General features: G+C 45.2%; 1 protein-coding gene across 1 annotated transcript in view; it reads right to left on the bottom strand.

Moving 5' to 3' along the window:
* The window catches only part of Tbc1d30 (TBC1 domain family member 30), a 78638-nt gene extending 64345 nt beyond the window's left edge, over nucleotides 1–14293 (bottom strand). Inside the window, exons 1-2 of the mRNA XM_051170395.1 lie at nucleotides 13717–14293; nucleotides 10547–10711 (exon numbers count right to left, since the gene is read on the bottom strand). Coding sequence (XP_051026352.1) covers nucleotides 10547–10711; nucleotides 13717–14077 — 526 coding nt within the window. The 5' untranslated portion in view covers nucleotides 14078–14293. The remainder of the gene's footprint in view (nucleotides 1–10546; nucleotides 10712–13716) is intronic.
* Between the last annotated feature and the right edge of the window lie 5694 nt (nucleotides 14294–19987).

The following is a 19987-nucleotide window of genomic DNA, read 5'->3' on the forward strand; positions in this document are numbered from 1 at the left end:
AGGTGTAAACGCTACACGGTTAAAACAAGTAATGGGCCATTAGTGGTCGCCACCAGGTCAAGTACGCTGCCTATGGTCGCAAAACCAGGACTCAGCTGAGTGCGATGACACATGCCTAGAATCCCTGAGGGTCTCCAGCCGCCTGGGCTACACCGCAGATTCCAGGCCAGCCTGGGATTTACAGTGACGCACTGTCTCCAAGTGGGGGAGGGAATTAAAGGAGAAGCAGCCCTCGTCCTTCTCTTCAGGAATCCACCAATGTTAAGGAATAGTTTACGGGTTTCTGTTGGGGGTTGGTCTGGTTGCTGCCCAGATGAGCAGACTATCTCATGTACCTCAAAATGTCTGTAACCTTGCCTAAAGCCTGATTCCTGTTTGGCCAATAAAAAGCCAACACATGCCGGGTGTGGTGGCACACGCCTCTAATCCCAGCACTCAGGAGGCAGAGGCAGGTGGATTGATGTGAGTCCAAGGCCAGCCTGGTCTACAAAGTGAGTCCAGGACAGCCAAGGCTACACAGAGAAACCCTGTCTCAAAAAAAAAAAAAAAAAAAAAAAGCCAACACACCCGACCAGGGCAAATGGGATAGGTGTGGCTAAGGTTCCCGGGCTTTTGGGAAAGAGAAGTTCTGGGGAAGGGAAGAGGCTCTCAGGAGGAGATGAGAGGAAGAGGAGGAGGAAGGAGGCCGCTGCCACGGGTGAGGTGAGGAGGCAGCACATGGCAGGTGTGGGTGGAGGATTCAGCTTAGATGACAAACATCAGCAGGTATTTGGGATTATGGATGGGGGGAGGTAGCTTGGTAGAAATTACTGGAAGCAGATGGCATGGGATTTTGGCAGGGAGATATGGGAGGTAGTTTAGGGGATTAATATCTTCCCTGCTCCAGGTGAACCAAGGCTATTTTAAAGTATAACAGGTGTCTACATTTTCATTAATTGCTATCGGGTTAGAGATAACTGCTGTAATAACTAAAGGGATAATAATAAACTTGTATTAGACCCTCCCTTTAAATTAACAGCGACAGGTTTCCAGACGTTTCTGTCCACAAGAACAGCTCCAGAAGCTTAAAAATCAATGTGTCAATTAAATCTAAACGTTGGGAAGTATGAGCCAAGCATTAGTGTCTTTTTTTTTTTTTAACTTTTAATCCCCAAATGACTTCAATAAACATGAAATTTTGGGAGCACAGCGATAATTTCTTGCCTTACAGAAAATGGAATTTAAGATCTATGTTAAAATTCCTACAAGGAGGCATTCAGTGTATGTAGCTGTGGAGTCGATATCCAGCGCAAGAAAAACGCGGTAAGTTGTTGTACAAAACAGCGACCTATCCCTTTGGGGAGAGAGTCAAACTCATCTTGGAGTCACATTTGCAATAAAAGGTGCTTTGAATTATGTGGTATTAACCCTGGACGTGTTGCTCATTGCCCTGTTCCCAGCACCTATAATCACGTCTGGCAAGCTATACATGCATGCAAATACCTGTTGAGTGAATGAGTGATATTTGCATACATAGAGCCTGAAAAAGATAATTTAATGGCAATGCTTCTTTTTAACTTCAAATTGATTGAAACATCTCAGCTCAAGAAGTACTCTATCATAGCCAAATGCAAAAATAATATGTACAGAAAGCGATTTTTAAAAGAACTCCCTCAGTCGTTTCCTATGTCTGTCCCAGATCATATCAGTTTCAGTTTCGTGGGCTTTCTTACCTCCTGGGATGAGAAAGCATACACTGTTTGAACTTTAATGCCTTTCTTGTGAAAGCCTAAGAGTGCTCCCCCTGCTGGGAGTTATTGATAATGACGACACCAACTTAGGAGTCCAGATTGTGTCATCAACCAGCTCAGAGTGTCAACACTCTTCCCTTCAGGCCTCACACTCTGTTCAGCCAAAACTTGTGAGTAAATTCTGAATTTACTGAATTCTCCTTCACCTCTAGATTACCACAACCAAGATATGGAAACATTTCCTCCCAAAATCTGGTTATTTTTAAATGAGGTCACAAGAAGATATATATATCAGTTAACTCAAAGCCACGGGAACCTCTCAGAAACAAGTTCAAAAGGTATTATTGTAGCATGCTCAACATAATGCAAGTTCTCAGTATACCTCGTAATAAGTTATAAAAAGTGGAGACAACATTCTTAGCTATAAGATGTGCAAACATATTTTTTTTTCTTGATGAAGAGAAACTGCTATTAAAATGTACAAGTTAAATATATATCCAGGCATAACGGTACATGTCTTTAATCTCAGCACTCAAGAGGCACAGGCAGGCAGATCTGAGTTCCCACAGCCTGGTCTATGTAGCAAGTTCCAGGCCACCCAGAACTACATAATGAGATCCTGTCTCAAACAAACCAAAAAACAAAACAAGAATATGTGTCATATTTTTCCCAAGCACCTCTTTCTCTTAATCTTCGTGCTTAAAAATCTATATTAAAATCCCTTGCAATAAACCAATTTCCCTTGCAATAGCCAATTTCTTTTTATCTTCTCAGAAGCTATGTTACTTCAGAGAAAACCACGAGACTAATTAGATGTTGTAAGCATACTTCAAACTGATCACTATTTACTAGTTAGGGATAAAATTCACAAGCCCACATTCAAATTCAAAATTTAAAAATCTTCTTTAATCTAAATGTTAGCTTCATTCTACACATCAAATATAGCCTAAATGTTAGCTTGATTTTATACATCAGACAAATGAACTTGCACACACAAATGCACACACATACACACAGTACATCTGAGTACAATGGCAGATGGGGGAAGAGCGCATCTAATTCTGGTTCCGAGAAAAAAGAAATCACACAAAAAATATAGAAAAGAGAATTTTTTTAAAAAAATCATAACCTACAAGAAATATGGGAAATCAACAAAGAACAGCAGCGGGCTTTTGAGACTGTAAAAGCACACCACCAAGCAGAAACAGACATCATAGGCCCAGAAGGCCAAATCCCAGCCCAGCAGGGCAAAACTGAAAGGCAGCCTGTGTCACACCATGGTCACACAGGCCTGGCCCTGGCAGCCGGGAAGCTCAGAGTAGAGACTGGAGAGTGGGGATCGATCCCTAGAGGAGCTGGCTCCCCGCTTCGGGCCCTCGCTCCTTCAGGCTGGACAGTGCCTGCTCCCACACCACGTTCCATTTCTGGGCAGGCTCAGCGCATAGGCTGGAGGCAAGAACTCTGACACTCGGCGATACCTGTTTCCTATTTTCGCCCCCACAGATCTTGCTTGATTCATCAGGCCGATAGCCCTTATTACTAGGTGACTAGAACAACATGGTTAATATGCCCTTGGCCTCTGTTGAAACACTTTACATCTCAGAAAGCAAAAACAGGGAAAATAAAACAATTTCGGTCTCAATCCCTCCTCCCCATACTTTAGCCCGTTTTAGTCTCCTCAAGGCCAAAACTAAAAAGACACACTCATCTCATTCCACCTTTCTATCTCAGAGCACAAAGCAATTCTCTAACTGGTCTCATCCACTAGCAGACGCCCACATATGCACTCTGTAACTGAAGGAGCCCTGCCGGGTGCCCAGGAAGGAGTTCTAGACTCTGAATAAGCAGGTTTGCTAGGTCCCCACTCGCCCACAACAGCAGCACTAGACCACACCTCTTTCTCCAACCATGGTTCCCCATGGCTTTCTATGCATAATTATATGCACTCGATGAAATATCCAGAAGAGATAGAGACAGAGACAGAGAGAGACAGACCTAAAAGCTTCAAGATGGGCATGCAACAGTTCCTGGGGTGTGACTAGCCCAGAAAGAGCATGGAGGCTCTGAACCTCTTTCCATGTCTTTCCTCATGCATCTCTTCTTCTGCAGCCTTGATGAGGTCATCGTGTGGTTGCCGTAAGTTCTGCGAGCTCCTCTGACTCAGTAACTCGAGCAGTGGGTTGTGGGAAAGCTGGGTCTAGCCACCCCATCATAAGCACAGATAATAACTTGGGGGCGGGGCAGGGTATATAACCAGCCTTCTGAAGTGGGGCTACCCATGTCCAGGTAGATGGTGTCAGAATCCAGTTGAATTAAAAGCCGCTCAGCTGCTGTCCACTGCAGAATTGCTTGCTGCTTGCTGACAGGGTAAAACCCCCCATACCCTTGGTGGTAGGGCTGATCTATGTTGCGCGTACATATATAACAAGAGAAATGAAGCTTTTTCTCAGAGAACCTCACCTAAATCAGAACACCCAATGAGCAAATGCACGCTGAAGGCCAGGTGCAAGACATCAAAAGCCAAATCTTCAACCTGCAAGTGGGGGACAGAAGCCTCTGCCCTCGAGGGCCTCTCCGGCCCTAAGAGAAGGGCTCGAGGATCCTGGCCTTGGAGTTCTATCGGGATCACCTTCAGTGCTGCTCACAGCCAGCTGACCCTGTCAGTGAGCAAGGGTTACCCAGCCTCTTGAGGAAAAACTAACTGTAGCAGCCTCTTTGGAAGTTTCTTCCCTGCCGTATACCTGGTGCCCTGGTTGGTTTTGGTTTGGTTTGGTTTGGTTTTGTCAACTTGACACAAGCTGAAGGTGCCTGGGAGCAGAACGCTCGATAAGCAAGAGCCTCTATCAGTCCCAGGCAAGTCGGCAAGGGTGTTTTCTTGATAGTGATCATCGTGGGATGATCTGCCTTGCTGTGAGTGGTGCCACCCCTGGCAGGTGGCCCTGAGCTGTATAAGAAAGCAAGCAGAGCTGGGCATACTGGCACATGCCTTTAATCGCAGGGCTCAGGAGGCACAGGCAAGTGGATCTCTGTGACTTTGAGGCCACCCTGGTCTATAGAGTGACTTCCAGGAAAACCAGAGCTGCATGTGAGAATCTGTCTCACAAAACAAAACAAACAAAAATGAGGCTAAGCAAGCCATCAGGGAGCAAGCCATTAAGCAGCATTCCTCCACGGCATCTGCATCAGTTCCTGCACTGAGCTCCTGCCCTAAATTCCCTTTGTGGTGGTCCATAATTTGTAACATAAAATAAATCTTTTCTTCCCAAAATGGCTTTTGGCTAGGGTGTTTATCACAACAACAAAGTAAGACAAATGGTCTCCACACTGCTATTACTTATTTATTTATTTGTTTATTTATGATTTTTCAAGACAGGGTTTCCCTGTGTAGTCCTGGCTGTCCTGGACTTGCTTTGTAGACCAGGCTGACCTCGAACTCACAGCAATTGACCTGCCTTTGCCTCCCAAGTGCTGGGATTAAAGGTGTGCGCCACCACTGCCTGGCCACACTGCTATTTTCTAGTTACTGTTTTAATCTCTATCATAATAAATTTAGAACAGTAACACACACACACACACACACACACACACACACACACACTGCACTGGGCTGGTAAGATGAGTAAAGCACCTGCCACACAAGCCTGAGGACCTGAGTTTGATTCGCCCAAACCAACATAAAGGTGAAAGGAGAGCACAGACTCCTGAACACTGCCCCGACTCCCACACACACACTGCATGTCTTAGTCAGGGTCTCTACTGCTGTAACAAAACACCACAACCCAAAAGCAAGTCAGGGAGGAAAGGGTTTATTCAGCTTACACTTCCACATTGCTCTTCATCGCCAAAAAGTCAGGACAGGAACTCAAGCAGATTGAAAAGCTGGAGGCAGGAGCTGATGCAGAGGCCATGGAGGGGTGCTGCCTACTGGCTTGCTCATCATGGCTTTCTCAGCCTGCTTTCTTAGAGAACCCAGGACCACCAGCCCACGGATGGCACCACACAGTGGGATGGACCCTCCCCCACCGATCACTAGTTGAGAAAATGCCTTACAGCTGGCTCTCATGGAGACATTTCCTCAGCTGAGGCTCCTTCCTCTCTGATGGCTCCAGCTTGTGCCAAGTCGACCTAAGACTAGCCAGGACACTGCAGTCCGCTTAAGGACAGATGCGCAGGAGGCTGCGTTAGGTTATTTCATATCTGAGCTGCTTCACCCTGCAAGGTGCTACTGAAATGCTGGCCCTCCTCTCCACACCCACAGGAATGCTCATGCACTTACTGCTAAGAGCTAACTAGGCAAGGCTACGGGAGTGCTAGGAATAACAGCCTGACCCATGTTACAGGCCTCACTCTCAACTCAACCCTCTGACTCTGCTGAAGAGACATCATGGGAACTCTCCCAGGAGTCCAACAGCAGACCAGGCCCCAGAGACTTTATGGTTTCTATCTCAGATAGAAAATTACCCCTCCTTTCACAGCCAGGCTTGTCCTTGCTACTCAGTATTTCAGAACCACGTGTTCTTGGGAACGTATACAAAAAGCAGAAGTGTGAACGAAAGCACTTTCGTGCTTTCATAGATGAGGGAAGAGCAGCCAGAGCTTCTATGGGGCTTGCAGTATCTGTTCCTGAGGCTTGATAAGCAAATATCCAGACATGTAGACCTTTGCTATTCCCTAAATGTCTTGAATGCTTTTCTGTATAGTGACACATTACATCACAGAATGTATTTTCAGTGGTAAATGAATTCTTCAGTGAAATTGTCTAAGCCTTTTGGCATGCTACAGAACCAATGTGTAAGAGTGAGTGGGTGAGTGGGTGAGTGAGTAAAGGAGTGAGTTTGTTTTGGCTACTGAGCTATACCTCTAAATGCCTCTAAATATGACATATGTGGCAAAGCTAGGATACAGACTGTCATGCAGTGTGATGGACTTCGGGAACAACTGCATGTGGATTTAGATCAGGACGGCAGAATGCTCACAAAAAAAAATAATAATAATAAAGCTTTTAGGCTAGGGTTGCAGCTCAGCACGATCCTCAGCACCAAAAAAATAACAAAATAAAGTTTCTAGAATCTAATATACCTTCATGAGCTCAGGGTAAAAGAACAAGAAGGAAGAAATCCAGGGCTGAAAAGGCACCAGCCTTAAACACAGAGCTCATGACGTGACTTAGGGGTCTCTTGCTCAAAAATGTCATTGAGGGGCTAGGAAAGCAGCTCAGTCAGTAGAGTGTTGGCCTAGCATTCGTGAAACCCGAGGTTTGCTCTGGAACACCACATGAACTGGGTATGATGTACATGCCTGTGTTCCCAGCACTTGGGAGGTAGAGACAGGAAGGTCAAAAGTTTGGAGGAGGTTTCCTGTTGTTCTGGGTCAGGGTCTCACTGTGTAACACAGTCTGGCCTCAAACTGTTGGTCCTCCTGGCCCAACTCCCCTTTAATTCCTTTCATTGTTGTAGAGCCTTTAAGTAGGGTTTCCTACACGGCAAGTGTACAATACAATCATTTAGCCAAGATAAACACATCCTTCCTGAACAGACTGTGCTAAAGCAGCACTTGGTATAAACCAGGAATTACTCTGTTTTCTGCACATTACAAAATTCAGCAATGTTGCAACAATATCGCAGAACTAGAGAGGGGAAAAAAAAAAAAAACAGGCACTTGTGACTTACGGTGGGAAATGTGGGCTTTTGAGACTACTATCTCTTGGTTCTTTCTCAGTCACTCAGCAATGTGACTGATTTTTGGCAAATTAGCTAAACTTGCTGAATCTCAGTGTTCTAATACTGTGTGCTTAAAGGAGCCGCCATTAGAGAGGGAAGCAATGGCTAGGCATAAGGCATTTCTCAATAGATGATCACAGCTGCTGTTTTTAATTAGCATTAAATGGCTCTTAAAAATAAATATTCTTAGGTGATATAAAAGGAAAACATACTCTTCTGTAATACAAATATTGATCCTGCCCCTCTTTCCTGCTTGTTTTTTGTTGTTGTTGTTGTTTGATTTTGGTTTTGGTTTTGGTTTTGGTTTTGGTTTTGAGATAAAGTCTGGCTGACCTCAAAATCTTGATCCTTCTTCTCCAGGCTACTGCGAGCTGAGAGTACAGGCATGTGCCACCCTCCCTCGCAGGCCATGCTTGTCTTATTCCCACCTCAGATTTAAAATGAAGAGATACTGTCTGTGATGGTCTCTCTGTCTCTCTCTGTCTCTCTCTGTCTCTCCCCTCCCCTCCCCCCCACCTCCTGCCTGTATATCAGAAGTAAGCTCTCAGCTACTATTCCAATGCTGTGCCATGCCTACCTGCCTACTGTCAATGCTGCCCACGATGACGGTCATGGACCAATGCCCTGAAACCGTCATCAAGCCCCCAATTAAACGCTTTCTTTTATGAGATGCCTTGGTCATGGTGTCCCTTCACAGCACTGGAACAATAACGAAGACTCTGCCATAAGACTTTTGTAAGAAACTACAAACAGTCATTTAGTTTACCTGGCTGTTTCTGGGTGTCCAAACCCATCAGATGCTCATACAAGCACTCTTACCTGACAAGCCATGTCCTCAGCCCAAACTTCTGCATCTACTGAAATAAGTCAAGATTGCATTTGAATGTCATTGTGACTGCTACTGAAATGAGAGATGGTGCCCTGTGCTGCAGTGGAGTCTCAGTTCTTAGAAGTCTAAGCGTGTTTGCAGGTGACTCTGCAGAAAGAGCATGAGGTACTAGAAGTAGGCAATGAGTTTAAAGTCTGTAACTCTAAAGTCTTTCTAACACCAAGGAAGGAACTAAGCTTGTTGGGAAAGGCTCAGGACAGCCCAATATTCTCTAGAGTGAAGAAGGGGGAAAAAATGGGTAGAGTTGAAGAGATATATTTAACATACACAGTGAGAATACATTCAGAGATTCTTGAGTTGAGTTGTGTGCTAGTCGGCACATTTGTCTAAAAGACACAAATGTCAATCCTTCTTCCAATCAAATCCATCTAAAGCCTAACATTAGAGCCCCCAAGCTCCGCCTCCTCTCATTGGCTCTGCCTCTTCTGATTGGCTCCGCCTTCTCTCATTGGCTCTGCCTCTTCTCATTGGCTCTGCCTCTCCTCTCATTGGCTCTGCCTCCTCTCATTGGCTCCACCTCCCCTACACATCAAAACACCATGCTTTTTCCGGCCTGTGCTTTTAGCTTCTTGTAGAAAAGCTAATAACTAAGTAGATAAAAACAAAATTTAAAGAAAAAAATCAAGCCAGGTGTGGCGTCGCACGCCTTGGGAGGCAGAGGCAGGGGGATCACTATGAGTTCAAGGACAGCCTGGTCTGCAAAGCAAGTCCAGGACAGCCAGCACTACAAGAGAAACCCTGTCTTAGAAACTGAAAATAAGTGAATGAATGAATAAATAAATAAATACAGGAAAAAATCAGAGCCAGTCTCTCATATTAGGAGGAAATAATTTTTACCTAACACATTTGAATCAGTCAGAATCCATGAAAAGTTACCACATATAACGTATGCCAACTCTATGTAGACACACATACATGCATATCCATGCACATACACACCCTTCCTTTATCCTTCTCTAGCTCTTGAGATAAGTGCCTGGCTAGAAGAAAGTCTGTCTACTCAGCTTTATTCCTCTTACACTGTACCACTAGCCAGTATTAAGCCTCATATGCATTATATGTCAAAGCCATAAGTAAGCTGAGGATAGCATACAGCAGCATATTGAGAGGAGGCAGAAAACACACCTTTAGATGGGCTTTTAAGCTGCTAATGTTATTACTGAAAACTAATGAAGCCCTGGACATTGTTTCACGAAAACAGACACATGTTAATTTTAAAACTAAAAAAAAACCAAAACAAAAACAAAAACAAAAAAACGTCGATCTGCTACATTACATATAAAATGCGGCAGAGGAAAGTAATAAGAAAAAGCAACTCTGACATGCACCCAAGAAACCCGCAGCAAGCATTTTATCAGAATGACACTTGCACCTGCATTTGCCATACCTGAACCCCGCTCTGCCACGCTGCGTGTTGACAAAAAGAACGCAAAACAAAACAGGGACACGTTAGCAGAACAAAACACAATGTAACTGTATGGAGAACTACAAAATTCATTCACAAGTGTTAATAGCTAACAATTAAAATGGATCGGTAACTGAACAATTTTTTTTTTTTAATTCAGTTAACAAGCTAGGCAGCTCTCAGCTAAAAGTGGGTAACGAACGATGAAGGTTTCATTTGTTCAGATACTTTGCCCTTCTTGGGCTCCAGAGCAGTCAAGAGCAGGCTGTGCACGGCTCTCATTGGTTAGATAGTGTTTAATTTCCACATTAGAGCACAGGATTAAAGGAACAAGGGCAAGACTAAGTGACATCCGTTTGATGCTTGTTTTTTAATCACATAAAAAAATAACCACTGTCAGAGTGAACTGTGACCTCAACTCGTAACTAACACAGCCAGGATTTAACATTAGACATAAAGCATTCATTTTTTTCAAATTTAAAAATGAGAAGCTCGGGCTGGAGAGGTGGTTCAGTGGTTAAGAGCGCCACCTACTCTTCCAGAGGTCCTGAGTTCGATTCCCAGCAACCACATGGTGGCTCATAACCATCTATCTGCTGCCCTCTTCTGTAAAGCACTCATATGCAATAAATAAAGCAGATAAATCTTAAAACAAAAAACAAAAAAACAAAACACGAGAAGCTCTGTTGTTTGGTTGGTTCCTGAACTTTTCAAAATATTGCAAAGCAGTGCCTGCTGCAACTCCCACTGGAAGCAAAAGGGGCAAAGGATACAAAGAAGCACACCCCACCCCAGGACTTACTTCTCTTCTGGGACACAGCCTGCAAGCAGGCCGTCACGATGTCACAGTTCTTCTGAACCTTATGCAGGAACCTGTCTTTCTGTTTCAGATGCCGGAGCAGCTTTGCCGACTGGATGCCAATCCTGTACTTGAGCTCTCGCAGAATGGTCTTCAGCTCGCCACAGTCTAGCAGAAGACAAAGAGCGAACCCCTTGAGAGGGATACAAATCCCCAGGGTGCTAATAGTCAGAAGGCCCATGTCTAGAAAACGCATTTAAACCCATTGGTTCTAGGTTTTCATTCAAGGTAACATGGACAAATTCAGCTGATATCCAGTCCAATATCCTGTCCAATATCCTGCATTCATCTCTCACTTTGCTCATAAGACAAATTCTGAAAGATACTTGTTATCCTTGACGCTACCTGTAACAAGAAGGCAAGGGCTAATTTTACTGTGACGGGCTCCAGGGACACATTTGCCTTTCCGTGCTTGAAAATTGACAGCTACTGAGTCTGGTGGTGCAGGCTCTATATTGCCACCTACTCAAGAGGCCTGAGGCAGGAGAATCACAAGTTCAAAGCCAGACCACACAAGTAAGTAGGCTACTGTCTCTGTCTCAAGAGCTTAAGTGCTGTGGAGACAGATAATCACCGTGCAAATTTACCCATATGCCGTCAGGGTGGCACACTGGCCTCTGGCCTCTACAGGCACACATGCACACACACGCACGCACATACACATACACAAACAAATAAATACAAAGTAAGAGAGGGCTCGGTGGTAGGGGCCTTGCCTACCATATGCAAGGTCCTGGTTGTTCAAACCCCAGGACCTCAAAAATAAAAAGGGACTAAAAACAACTTCCTCGATTGTGAAATGTCAGCACATTTTGTAATGGAGATGAATGTGGCAATGCTGGCTTTGTTTTAAATATGTGGTTTTGTGTGGTCTTCTAAGAGCTACTCTCTACGTTTCATTTTAGAACCGCGCTAATTTTTCGTACGTGGCAGGAAATGTTATTTCCTCTAAAAGGATCAAATAATTCTAAGTTCTTGAGCAAGAGAGATGACCCCGAGGTTAAGAGCACTGGCTGGTCTTCTGAAGACTGGGTTCAACTCCTCGCACACACAGTGGCTAACAACTGTCTGTAAGTCCAGTTCCAGGGGATCCGACCCCTTCTTCTGACCTTGGCAGGCACTGACCACCTGTGGTACACAGACTTGCAGGCAAAATACCCAAATACATAAAATAATTCTTAAAATTTTAGAAGAACTAAGAGCAAAATAAACAATAATAATAAATAATAATAATAATAATAATAATAATAATAATTCTACATGCTTTAAACTAATTCTCACAGCAGTATGAAATGTGTGAAAATCCTACCTCATTTTTGATGTTTCTTAAGATACAACTCCAGTTGGGCGTGGTGGTGCATGCCTTTAATCCCAACACTCAGGAGGCAGATGTAGACAGATCGGATTACTGTGAGTTCGAGGCCAGCCTGGTCTACAAAGCGAGTCCAGGAAAACCAAAATAAACAAAAACAAACAAACAAAAAGCCCAACCAAAAAACGCAAAGTGTGCAGTTCTCTGTGCTGTATCCTACTTATTGGGACATGTTCAGAGCCCCATGCAGAAACGCCTTCCAGAGTGCTCTCTGCAGGTAAATAAACACCCCACAGCAGACCCCGCCTTTGTGCCAACCATACCCCCCCCCCCCCGATTCTCACTAAGCAACAGAAGAAGTGGGCAGCTGGAAAACTGGCCGATTTCCACTCTAGGGAATTTTACTCTTGTATGACAAATGGGCTTATAATAATGAACATTGTCTCTAACATTCACACAGCCCTTAATGCACACTAACTCAGCTCGCCCAAGGCCGGAGCAGTGCAGCGCGTCACCTGAGGAATCTGACTCCAAAGTTCAGCCATCCCCTTCACCACACACAGTCCGGTTTCCATCAGAGGCCATTTTGTTACCGTGCCTAGACCACTGACCCACAGCAAGCATGTGGCCATAAACACGCATTCTTAGCACAGTCAGATAATTTTACGAAATAAAATGATCCCTACTTCACTAAGAAGCCCAAAAAGGAAGCTGAGAACTGTTTAAACGGGTAGGAGAAGGCAGACAGATTTATTATTTTTCTACTTTTGTTTCGTTTTGTTTTTCCTGGAACCAGCTGGACAGGATACAGCAAGTACAAGAACACTGCGTGATTGATTCTCTTTATCCCTCCCGAGGTGCTTTAGCACAAGGACAATATTGCAAGAAATGTGATAGTGGCTTTGCCTTCTGTTCCTCACATCTTACTCAATTTTGTAAATTGAGGTTTTCCTACAGCTATGCAAAAAGACAGTTGTACTAGTCCAGCTGCCTGAAATGTAAACTATCATTATTGTGGCGGGGGGGGGGGATAATCTCGACCACCCGTGAGCCCCAAAGTTTGATAAGAAAAGGAATATCAAATTAGCCTCTCCTCTGAGGAAACCAAGGCCATTTCTCCGCTCTCCGGGCCGTTGGAAGGTAGCAGCAGTTAAACGCACCGCACCGTGAAGGCCAATTGCTCAGACTCTCCTCAGAGACCCAGATTAAACCAAAGCTGCTGGGAACTCTCGCTCAGGCAGGCACGGAATTCACGCGCTCTGCTGCGAACTGCATTATCCAATTATTCTGCCTCACTAGTTAAAACCCTGTCTAAGTGGCGTGGTTAGGCAAGGGGGCGGGGTGGAAAGCCCTAGAAGTCTTCTAGGTGACTTCTGGCACACAGAGAAGAAACTCCAAGCTGGTCCGAACAGCCTTTCAGGTGAAGTTAGAGTCTAGATTGACTCTAGCCTTGGACACCTGAGCGGCGTGGGGGAGGTGGGGAGACTCGACCAAACTCTGAGCCACACCTGCAGAGGGGGAGGGGCTGGGCATTAGGAAATAGACCTGGTGAAAGGGTGACAGTAGGTTGCCGGAGTCAAGTCAAGACTGACTCCACGCTCCCCCGTGCGTGCGGCAAGGCGGCGGCGTCCAGGTGACGCAGGTGGGCAACTGGCGCAGGGGGGCATGTGGCACAAATGGCGCCGGTGGACAAGTGGGACAAGTGGCGCAAATGGCGCGGGAGAGCCGGTGGGCAGGTGACGCACGTGGGCAACAAGCGCAGGGGGCGCAGGTGGCCATGAGTCCCCGCGCCGTCGCTCACCTTTCCGCCGCAGGTACTGCATCTGGAGGCGCAGGCTCGGCCGCTCCCGCAGCTCTTGTAGCACTCGGGAGTCGCCCGCGCCGCGGCCGCCCAGGAATACCTCGGAACCCGAGGTCTCCGTGGAGCTGTCCAGGCTGTCGCTGCGCGGGGGGCGACCCCGGGACGCACGGTCCCCGCCGGCTGCAACCTCCTCCTCCTCGGTGCAGCTGTAGAGCTCTGTGAGCAGCCCGCTCACCAGGGACGCGGTGCGGCTGGTGCGGCCATGGGGCTGCGGCTCCTCGTCGCCTTCGCTTGCCGGGTGCCCCGCCGCCACCTCGGCTTGCTGCGGGTCCCTCGTCCCTCCGACGGGAAGGACCTCCATGGCTCGAACCGCCGCGGCGCCCGCCAGTTCCGGGAGGGCGCGGCCACGCGGGCTGCAAAGAGTACCCGGCAGGGGTCTAAATGCCAACTGGTGGGCGGGGCCGGGAGTTCCGGCTTCACGTCCGCGGGCGCGGCGCCCAAGTCCTCCTGCCTTCCCACCTGACCCGAGGCTTCACAAAAACCTTCCTAAAACTCTGACCATCTGGAGTGTCCTGGCATTCTAGTGATGTTGTGAACCTTTTTCCTCTAGCAAAAGACTTGGATTAAGATATATGAATTCGCTGGGTATGGTGGCCTATGCCTTTAATCCCAGCACTCGGGAGGCAGAGGCAGGTGGATGGCAGTGAGTTCGAGGTCAGCCTGGCCTAAAAAGTGAGTCCAGGACAGCCAAGGCTGTCTCGAAAAAAAAAAAAAAGGATAAATGAATTCCGTGACACAGAATTGGAAGTTAATAAACCTTCCTGGGTTGACCGAGCTAATAAAATTTGCCAGGGCTGGTTTTGATAGTAAAATCAAGTTTATGAGGGATTTGCCTTTTTTCTTAAAAAAAGAAAAAAAAAGTATTGTTGCGCGTGTGCATGCTCATCACATGATGTTGGGTGCAGAGGTCAGAGGATAGACCACGCTGTGCGGTTGGTTGTCTCCTTCCAGATTTCAGTGGGTTCTGGGCATCAAACTCAGGTTGCCAGGCTTGTTGGACAAGTACCCCACCCCCATGAGATTTTTCTTTACACCAGACTTCAGAAGAGATCTTTGTGAATTTAGCCCCATTGATTGTCCCTTTAAGCTTAGTGTCCTCCCTTTTCAGTAAGAGCCCTGAAGCAGAGAGCCTAATGACTTGCCATGAAGCTAGCTTGAACTTTTTTAATGCCTGCCTCTCATTAGACACAAAATTCCCCAGTCTTCTGATGCTCTTAAGTAATTGTCTGCACATCTAAGGAGGCAACAGTGCTTCTAGTGAACACTGGCCGGCTTCCTGTGTATTCACACTTCTCACACATTGGGGCATAGCCTGGCACTATAAATACAAATCTGGTGTCCTTGATCACCACCACCAAAATAATTTGAAATTGGAGCAAACAGGAGTTATAAAAGGGCACGTTTTCTAAGTCTGTGTGCCCTTAAGCATACAGAATTTATAGATATACTGGATGGGCTGAGAGATGGCTCAGCAGATAAGAGCACCTTCTGCTCTTTCAGAGGACAGGGGCTCGGCTCCCAGCTCCTGGCTCCCACGAGGCAGCTCACAACCCCTTGAAACTTCAGGTCCAAGGGATCTAATGCCCTCTTCTGACCGCCACAGCTCTGCATGTGGTACACAAGATATACACTTAGGCACACTCACATAAAATATTTTTAAAACCTTGTACTGAAAACCTGAAAACATGGTTGTATGATTTTATAACTGATTGCCTTCTACTACTACTTATTGATAAATCGAAGTGGGTGGGTGTGGGGTAGCAAAGCCTATAATCTCAGAACATGACCATAGGACACCCAAGGGAGGAGAGAGAGAGAGAGAGAGAGAGAGAGAGAGAGAGAGAGAGAGAGAGAGAGAGAGAGAGAGAGAGAATAAATGTCAACCTTTTCAAAGAATGGATGAATCATCTGCTACCTCGTTGATTCTTTTTTTTTTAATTAATTTATTTATTATTATGTATACAGTGCTCTGCCTGCACATACATCTGCAGGCCAGAAAAGAGCATCAGATCGCATTATAGATGGTTGTGAGCCACCATGTGGTTGCTGGGAATTGAACTCAGGACCCCTGGAAGAGCAGTCAGTGCCCTTAACCTCTGAGCCATCTCTCCAGCCCCTCATTGATTCTTTTACACCGATATTTCTCCCTATTGCCTGGGGCACCAGTAAATGGATCCAAAGCTCTTCCATCACAAACCAGTCTTTGCAGTGCACAAGACTTTCCCACGGGGCAGATCCTGCAACTGTTTCTTTTTTCTCCATTGACTTCACTCCTCACGCCAGTGGTAAGCTGGGAGCTCCCTCCTGCGGATCTGGGACTGAGGCGAGGGAGATAACTGCTGTCTGCGTGCCTGTGGAAGAAGCCTACAAATCCAAATGCCTTTAATCTTCTGAGTCTGCGCTCCAACCCTACGTGGTCCTTAGTTCGGAAATAGCAGAGGCAAAAGCTGGCCTCTGCTTTTTTAGCCCTTTTATATATAGACTGAATTTGGATCGTGAGAAACATCCCCGCCACATGAACAGAATTCAATAAAAGTCTGTTTCTATGTCTTGAAACTGTCAATGTATATTGATTAAAAATTAAAATGGAAAGCTGGGTGTTAATCCCAGCACTCAGGAAGTAGAGGCAGGCGGCGGATTGCTGTGAGTTCAAGGCCAGCCTGATCTACAAAGTGAGTCTAGGACAGCCAAGGCTACACAGAGAAATCCCGTCTTGAAAAACAAAACAAAAAGTAAATTAATTAAAATTGATATACATCATGCTATGTGCCTACTTACACACATATATGTATACATATGTGGTAAAAGATAATAAAAGCAGCTATGGGCAAAGGTAGGAACATATGTAGGCTGTAGGTCTGTTCCCTCAGTTTTAAGTCTCTGGGACATAAAATATCTTAAATTCTTTCTAAATGGTGTTACCAAATGATATTTAAGTTTTGATGGCGCCTTTTCTTCAGCGCTTATAAATATATGTGTTTCAGTCATGATTTTGTTTAGTTTTCTGATTATGGTATTTTCCTCTTAAAGAGAAAGGGGTTCATCACAAATCCTGACCTCGCCCAGGCTGTTTTCTTCCTCACAGTCCCCGCCTTCCTCTTCCTTCTTGTCTTTCCTCACACCAGCCTGTCCTTCTGTGCTGTTTTGACTGCTCAGGTGCACTCACTAAAATGCACACAACACACAGAGACAATGAAATCCACATATAAGTCACAGAGACCCTCTGTAAGGTTTGCTACTCATGACACCCAGCCAAAGTTTGGGTAGTTTTGCATTTAATTGAAAAATGTAAGAAATCTATGTAAAATTCATGCAATAACAAGATATAGCTTGTTACTGTGAAAAGATCTTAACACATCAACTTTCCTGGAAGCCAATTTCTGTAACATAGTCCCTAAAGCATATTTTTATTGAAATTTTTTTCATAAAATATTTTTTTTGCTTTGTTTTCGTTTAGGTTTGGGGGTTTGAGGGGTTGTTTTGGGTTTCGGTTTTTCAAGACAGGGTTTCTCTGTGTAGCCTTAGGTGTCCTGGACTCAGTTTGTAGACCAGGCTGGCCTCAAGCTCACAGTGATCCACCTGCCTCTGTCTCCTGAGTGCTGGGATTACAGGTGTGCGCCACCATGCCCGGCTTGTTTTTCAGACAGGGTTTTTCTATGTAGCTCTGGCTGCCCTGGAATTCTCTATGTACATCAGGCTAGTCTTGAACTCATAGAGATCCACCTGCCTCTGCCTCCCACAGGCTAGGATCAAAGACATGAACCACTATGCCCAGCCTTACTTCTTAAATGTTTATTGAATCTACTTCTCTCTGTCTCTGGCGTGTGTGTGTGTGTCTGTGTATGTGTGTGTGTGTGTGTATGTGTGTATGCCATGGGCCCATGGGGAATATCAGAAAACAACTTTTAGGGATTAGTTTCCTTCTTCTACCATTGGATTCCAGATTAGACTTGCGAATTACCCATCATGGTCTGTAGCAAGCTCCTTTATCTTCTGAGCAATCTAGCCAAGCAATTTGTCTCACTCTGTGTTTTGTTATTGTTGTTTTATTTTGTTTCAAGACAGAGATTCTCTGTGTAGTCTTGGCTGTCCTGGACTCACTTTGTAGACCAGGCTGGACTCAAACTCACAGAGATCCACCTTTCTCTGCCTCCCAGAGTGCTAGGATTAAAGGCGTTCACCACCACTGCCCAGCCCTATTCCTTAATTTCATTAATTTCTGTAGTTATTCATCTTTTATCGTTATTTGTTTTATGTGTATACATCTTTATGTGAGTACCTGAAGAGGCTAAGAAACAATGCCAGAATCCCTGGAGCTGGAATCACAGGCGGTTTGTGAGCCCAGTTTCGGTGCCGGGAACTGAACCCAGTTCCTCTGCAAGAGGAGTAAGCGCTCTTAACCACTGAGCACTCATCGCTCCAGCCCAACACGTAGCTTTTGGGCAAACTGTGTCAAAGAAATACTGTTTGAATCTGCATCACTGAACGTATTCCTGGGTAACCCGACTGAACCTGACAGGAAGACCACGAGGTTGCTGAAGGAGAGGAGCAAAACGTCCCCAGGGATCAGACCTGAGCAGTGCTGGACCCAGAACGCTGACATGAGCCACAAGTCAGATTGTTAAAGCAGGGGCGAGACCCAGCAGAGACCGAGGGGACTCGAGATGGAGGCATCTGCTGGTCTTCCCGGAGTTCTTTGTAATCGGTAAGCATGTTCCTCTTGCTGCCTTTCCCCTCTGTCTTTCAACATTCCTTTACTATGATAACTTTTTTACCATGACTTTTTAAACTATTTATAGGTCATTAACTAACTAACTAACTAACTAACTAACTAACTAACTAACTAGCCAGTCTGGCTTTAAACTAGCTTAGTAGCTGAAGATGACCTTAAACTTCAGGTCCTCCTCCCTCCACCTGCTAAGTGCTGGGTCCACAGTCGGATGGTGTGTGTGCATGTGCCACCAAGCCCAATTTATAAAAGTCCTAGGGATTGAACATAGAGCTTCTGGAATGCTAGGTCAACACATCCCCACCCCCACTGAGGGGCTGCTGGTATGTGTCTTCTGTCTGCCTGGCTGCACTGGCTGCAACCAGCACCTTAACAGTGAAAGCATGTTGAGAGTGGACATTCTTGTCACCATCCTAGAAACCTAACATTTAGCCTTCTACAGTGAAGTTGGTACCTAGTTATAAGGTTTTCTGAGACACTTTTTCTTTAACAGGCTCTTACTCCTTAGCCCAGGTGAGTCTCAAATGTGTCATCCTCTTCGCCCAGCTTCCCAGGCCTTCTCTGATTTTTCTACATGGGGTTGAGTTTCTTGGATCTTATTTTGTTCAAATTTGAAAATTTTTTAGAAGAGTTATTATTTATTTATTTCATGTATATGAGTGCTCTATCTGCATGTACACCTGCATGCCAGAAGAGGGCATCAGATCACGTTATAAGTGGTAGTGAGCCACCATGTAGTTTCTGAGACTTGAACTCAAGACCTCTGGAAGAGCAGACAGACAGTGCTCTTAACCTCTGAGCCATCTCTCCAGCCCCAAATTTAAACATTCTGAAACTATTAATTTTTTTTAATTCTTTCTTCTTTCTCTAACTCCAGTCATATAAATGGCCGACTACATTGTTGTGTCTCATAAGTCACAGAGACTCTATACATTTTTATTTTCATCTCTGATTTATTGTAGCTGTTTCCTATTGTTTTTGTTTTCAAGTTAGCTTATGTTCACTCCCCTCCATTGTCTAATCTGTTAATTCAGCCAGTGAATTATTTTTGAATATTGTACAAGTAAGTTACTTTTTTTTTCTTAATAAGTCTCCCTGTTTTCATTAGGTTCATATTTTCCTGTTTAAAAAGAAACTTTGAACAATTTTATTAGGTGCTTCCAGATCCTGGTTTGTCTTTTTTTATCCCACTCACTCCTTTCCAAGGCAACCGTTTTCTCCTGGTTGTAAATCAGTTTTCTGCTTTAGGACCCCTGTAGTAAGTTTTACTAAATGTAAAACACTATAGACTTCATACTGCTATCTAATTTGAGTGGTCTTAAGAGGCTGGGCTTGGTTCTAGAAGGCAGGTGAGGTCTCCTGCAGCTAGTTTGATTGCCTGAAAGGTGTGCTTAAGCATTGTCATTTGAATGTGGCATCCCTTCTGGTCTGCTACTAAACCCAGGTGACCCTATGCCTGCATGCGCCTGGAGATCAGGGCCT

Source organism: Acomys russatus, chromosome 28, assembly GCF_903995435.1.
Source record: "Acomys russatus chromosome 28, mAcoRus1.1, whole genome shotgun sequence".
Classification (NCBI taxonomy): domain Eukaryota; kingdom Metazoa; phylum Chordata; class Mammalia; order Rodentia; family Muridae; genus Acomys; species Acomys russatus.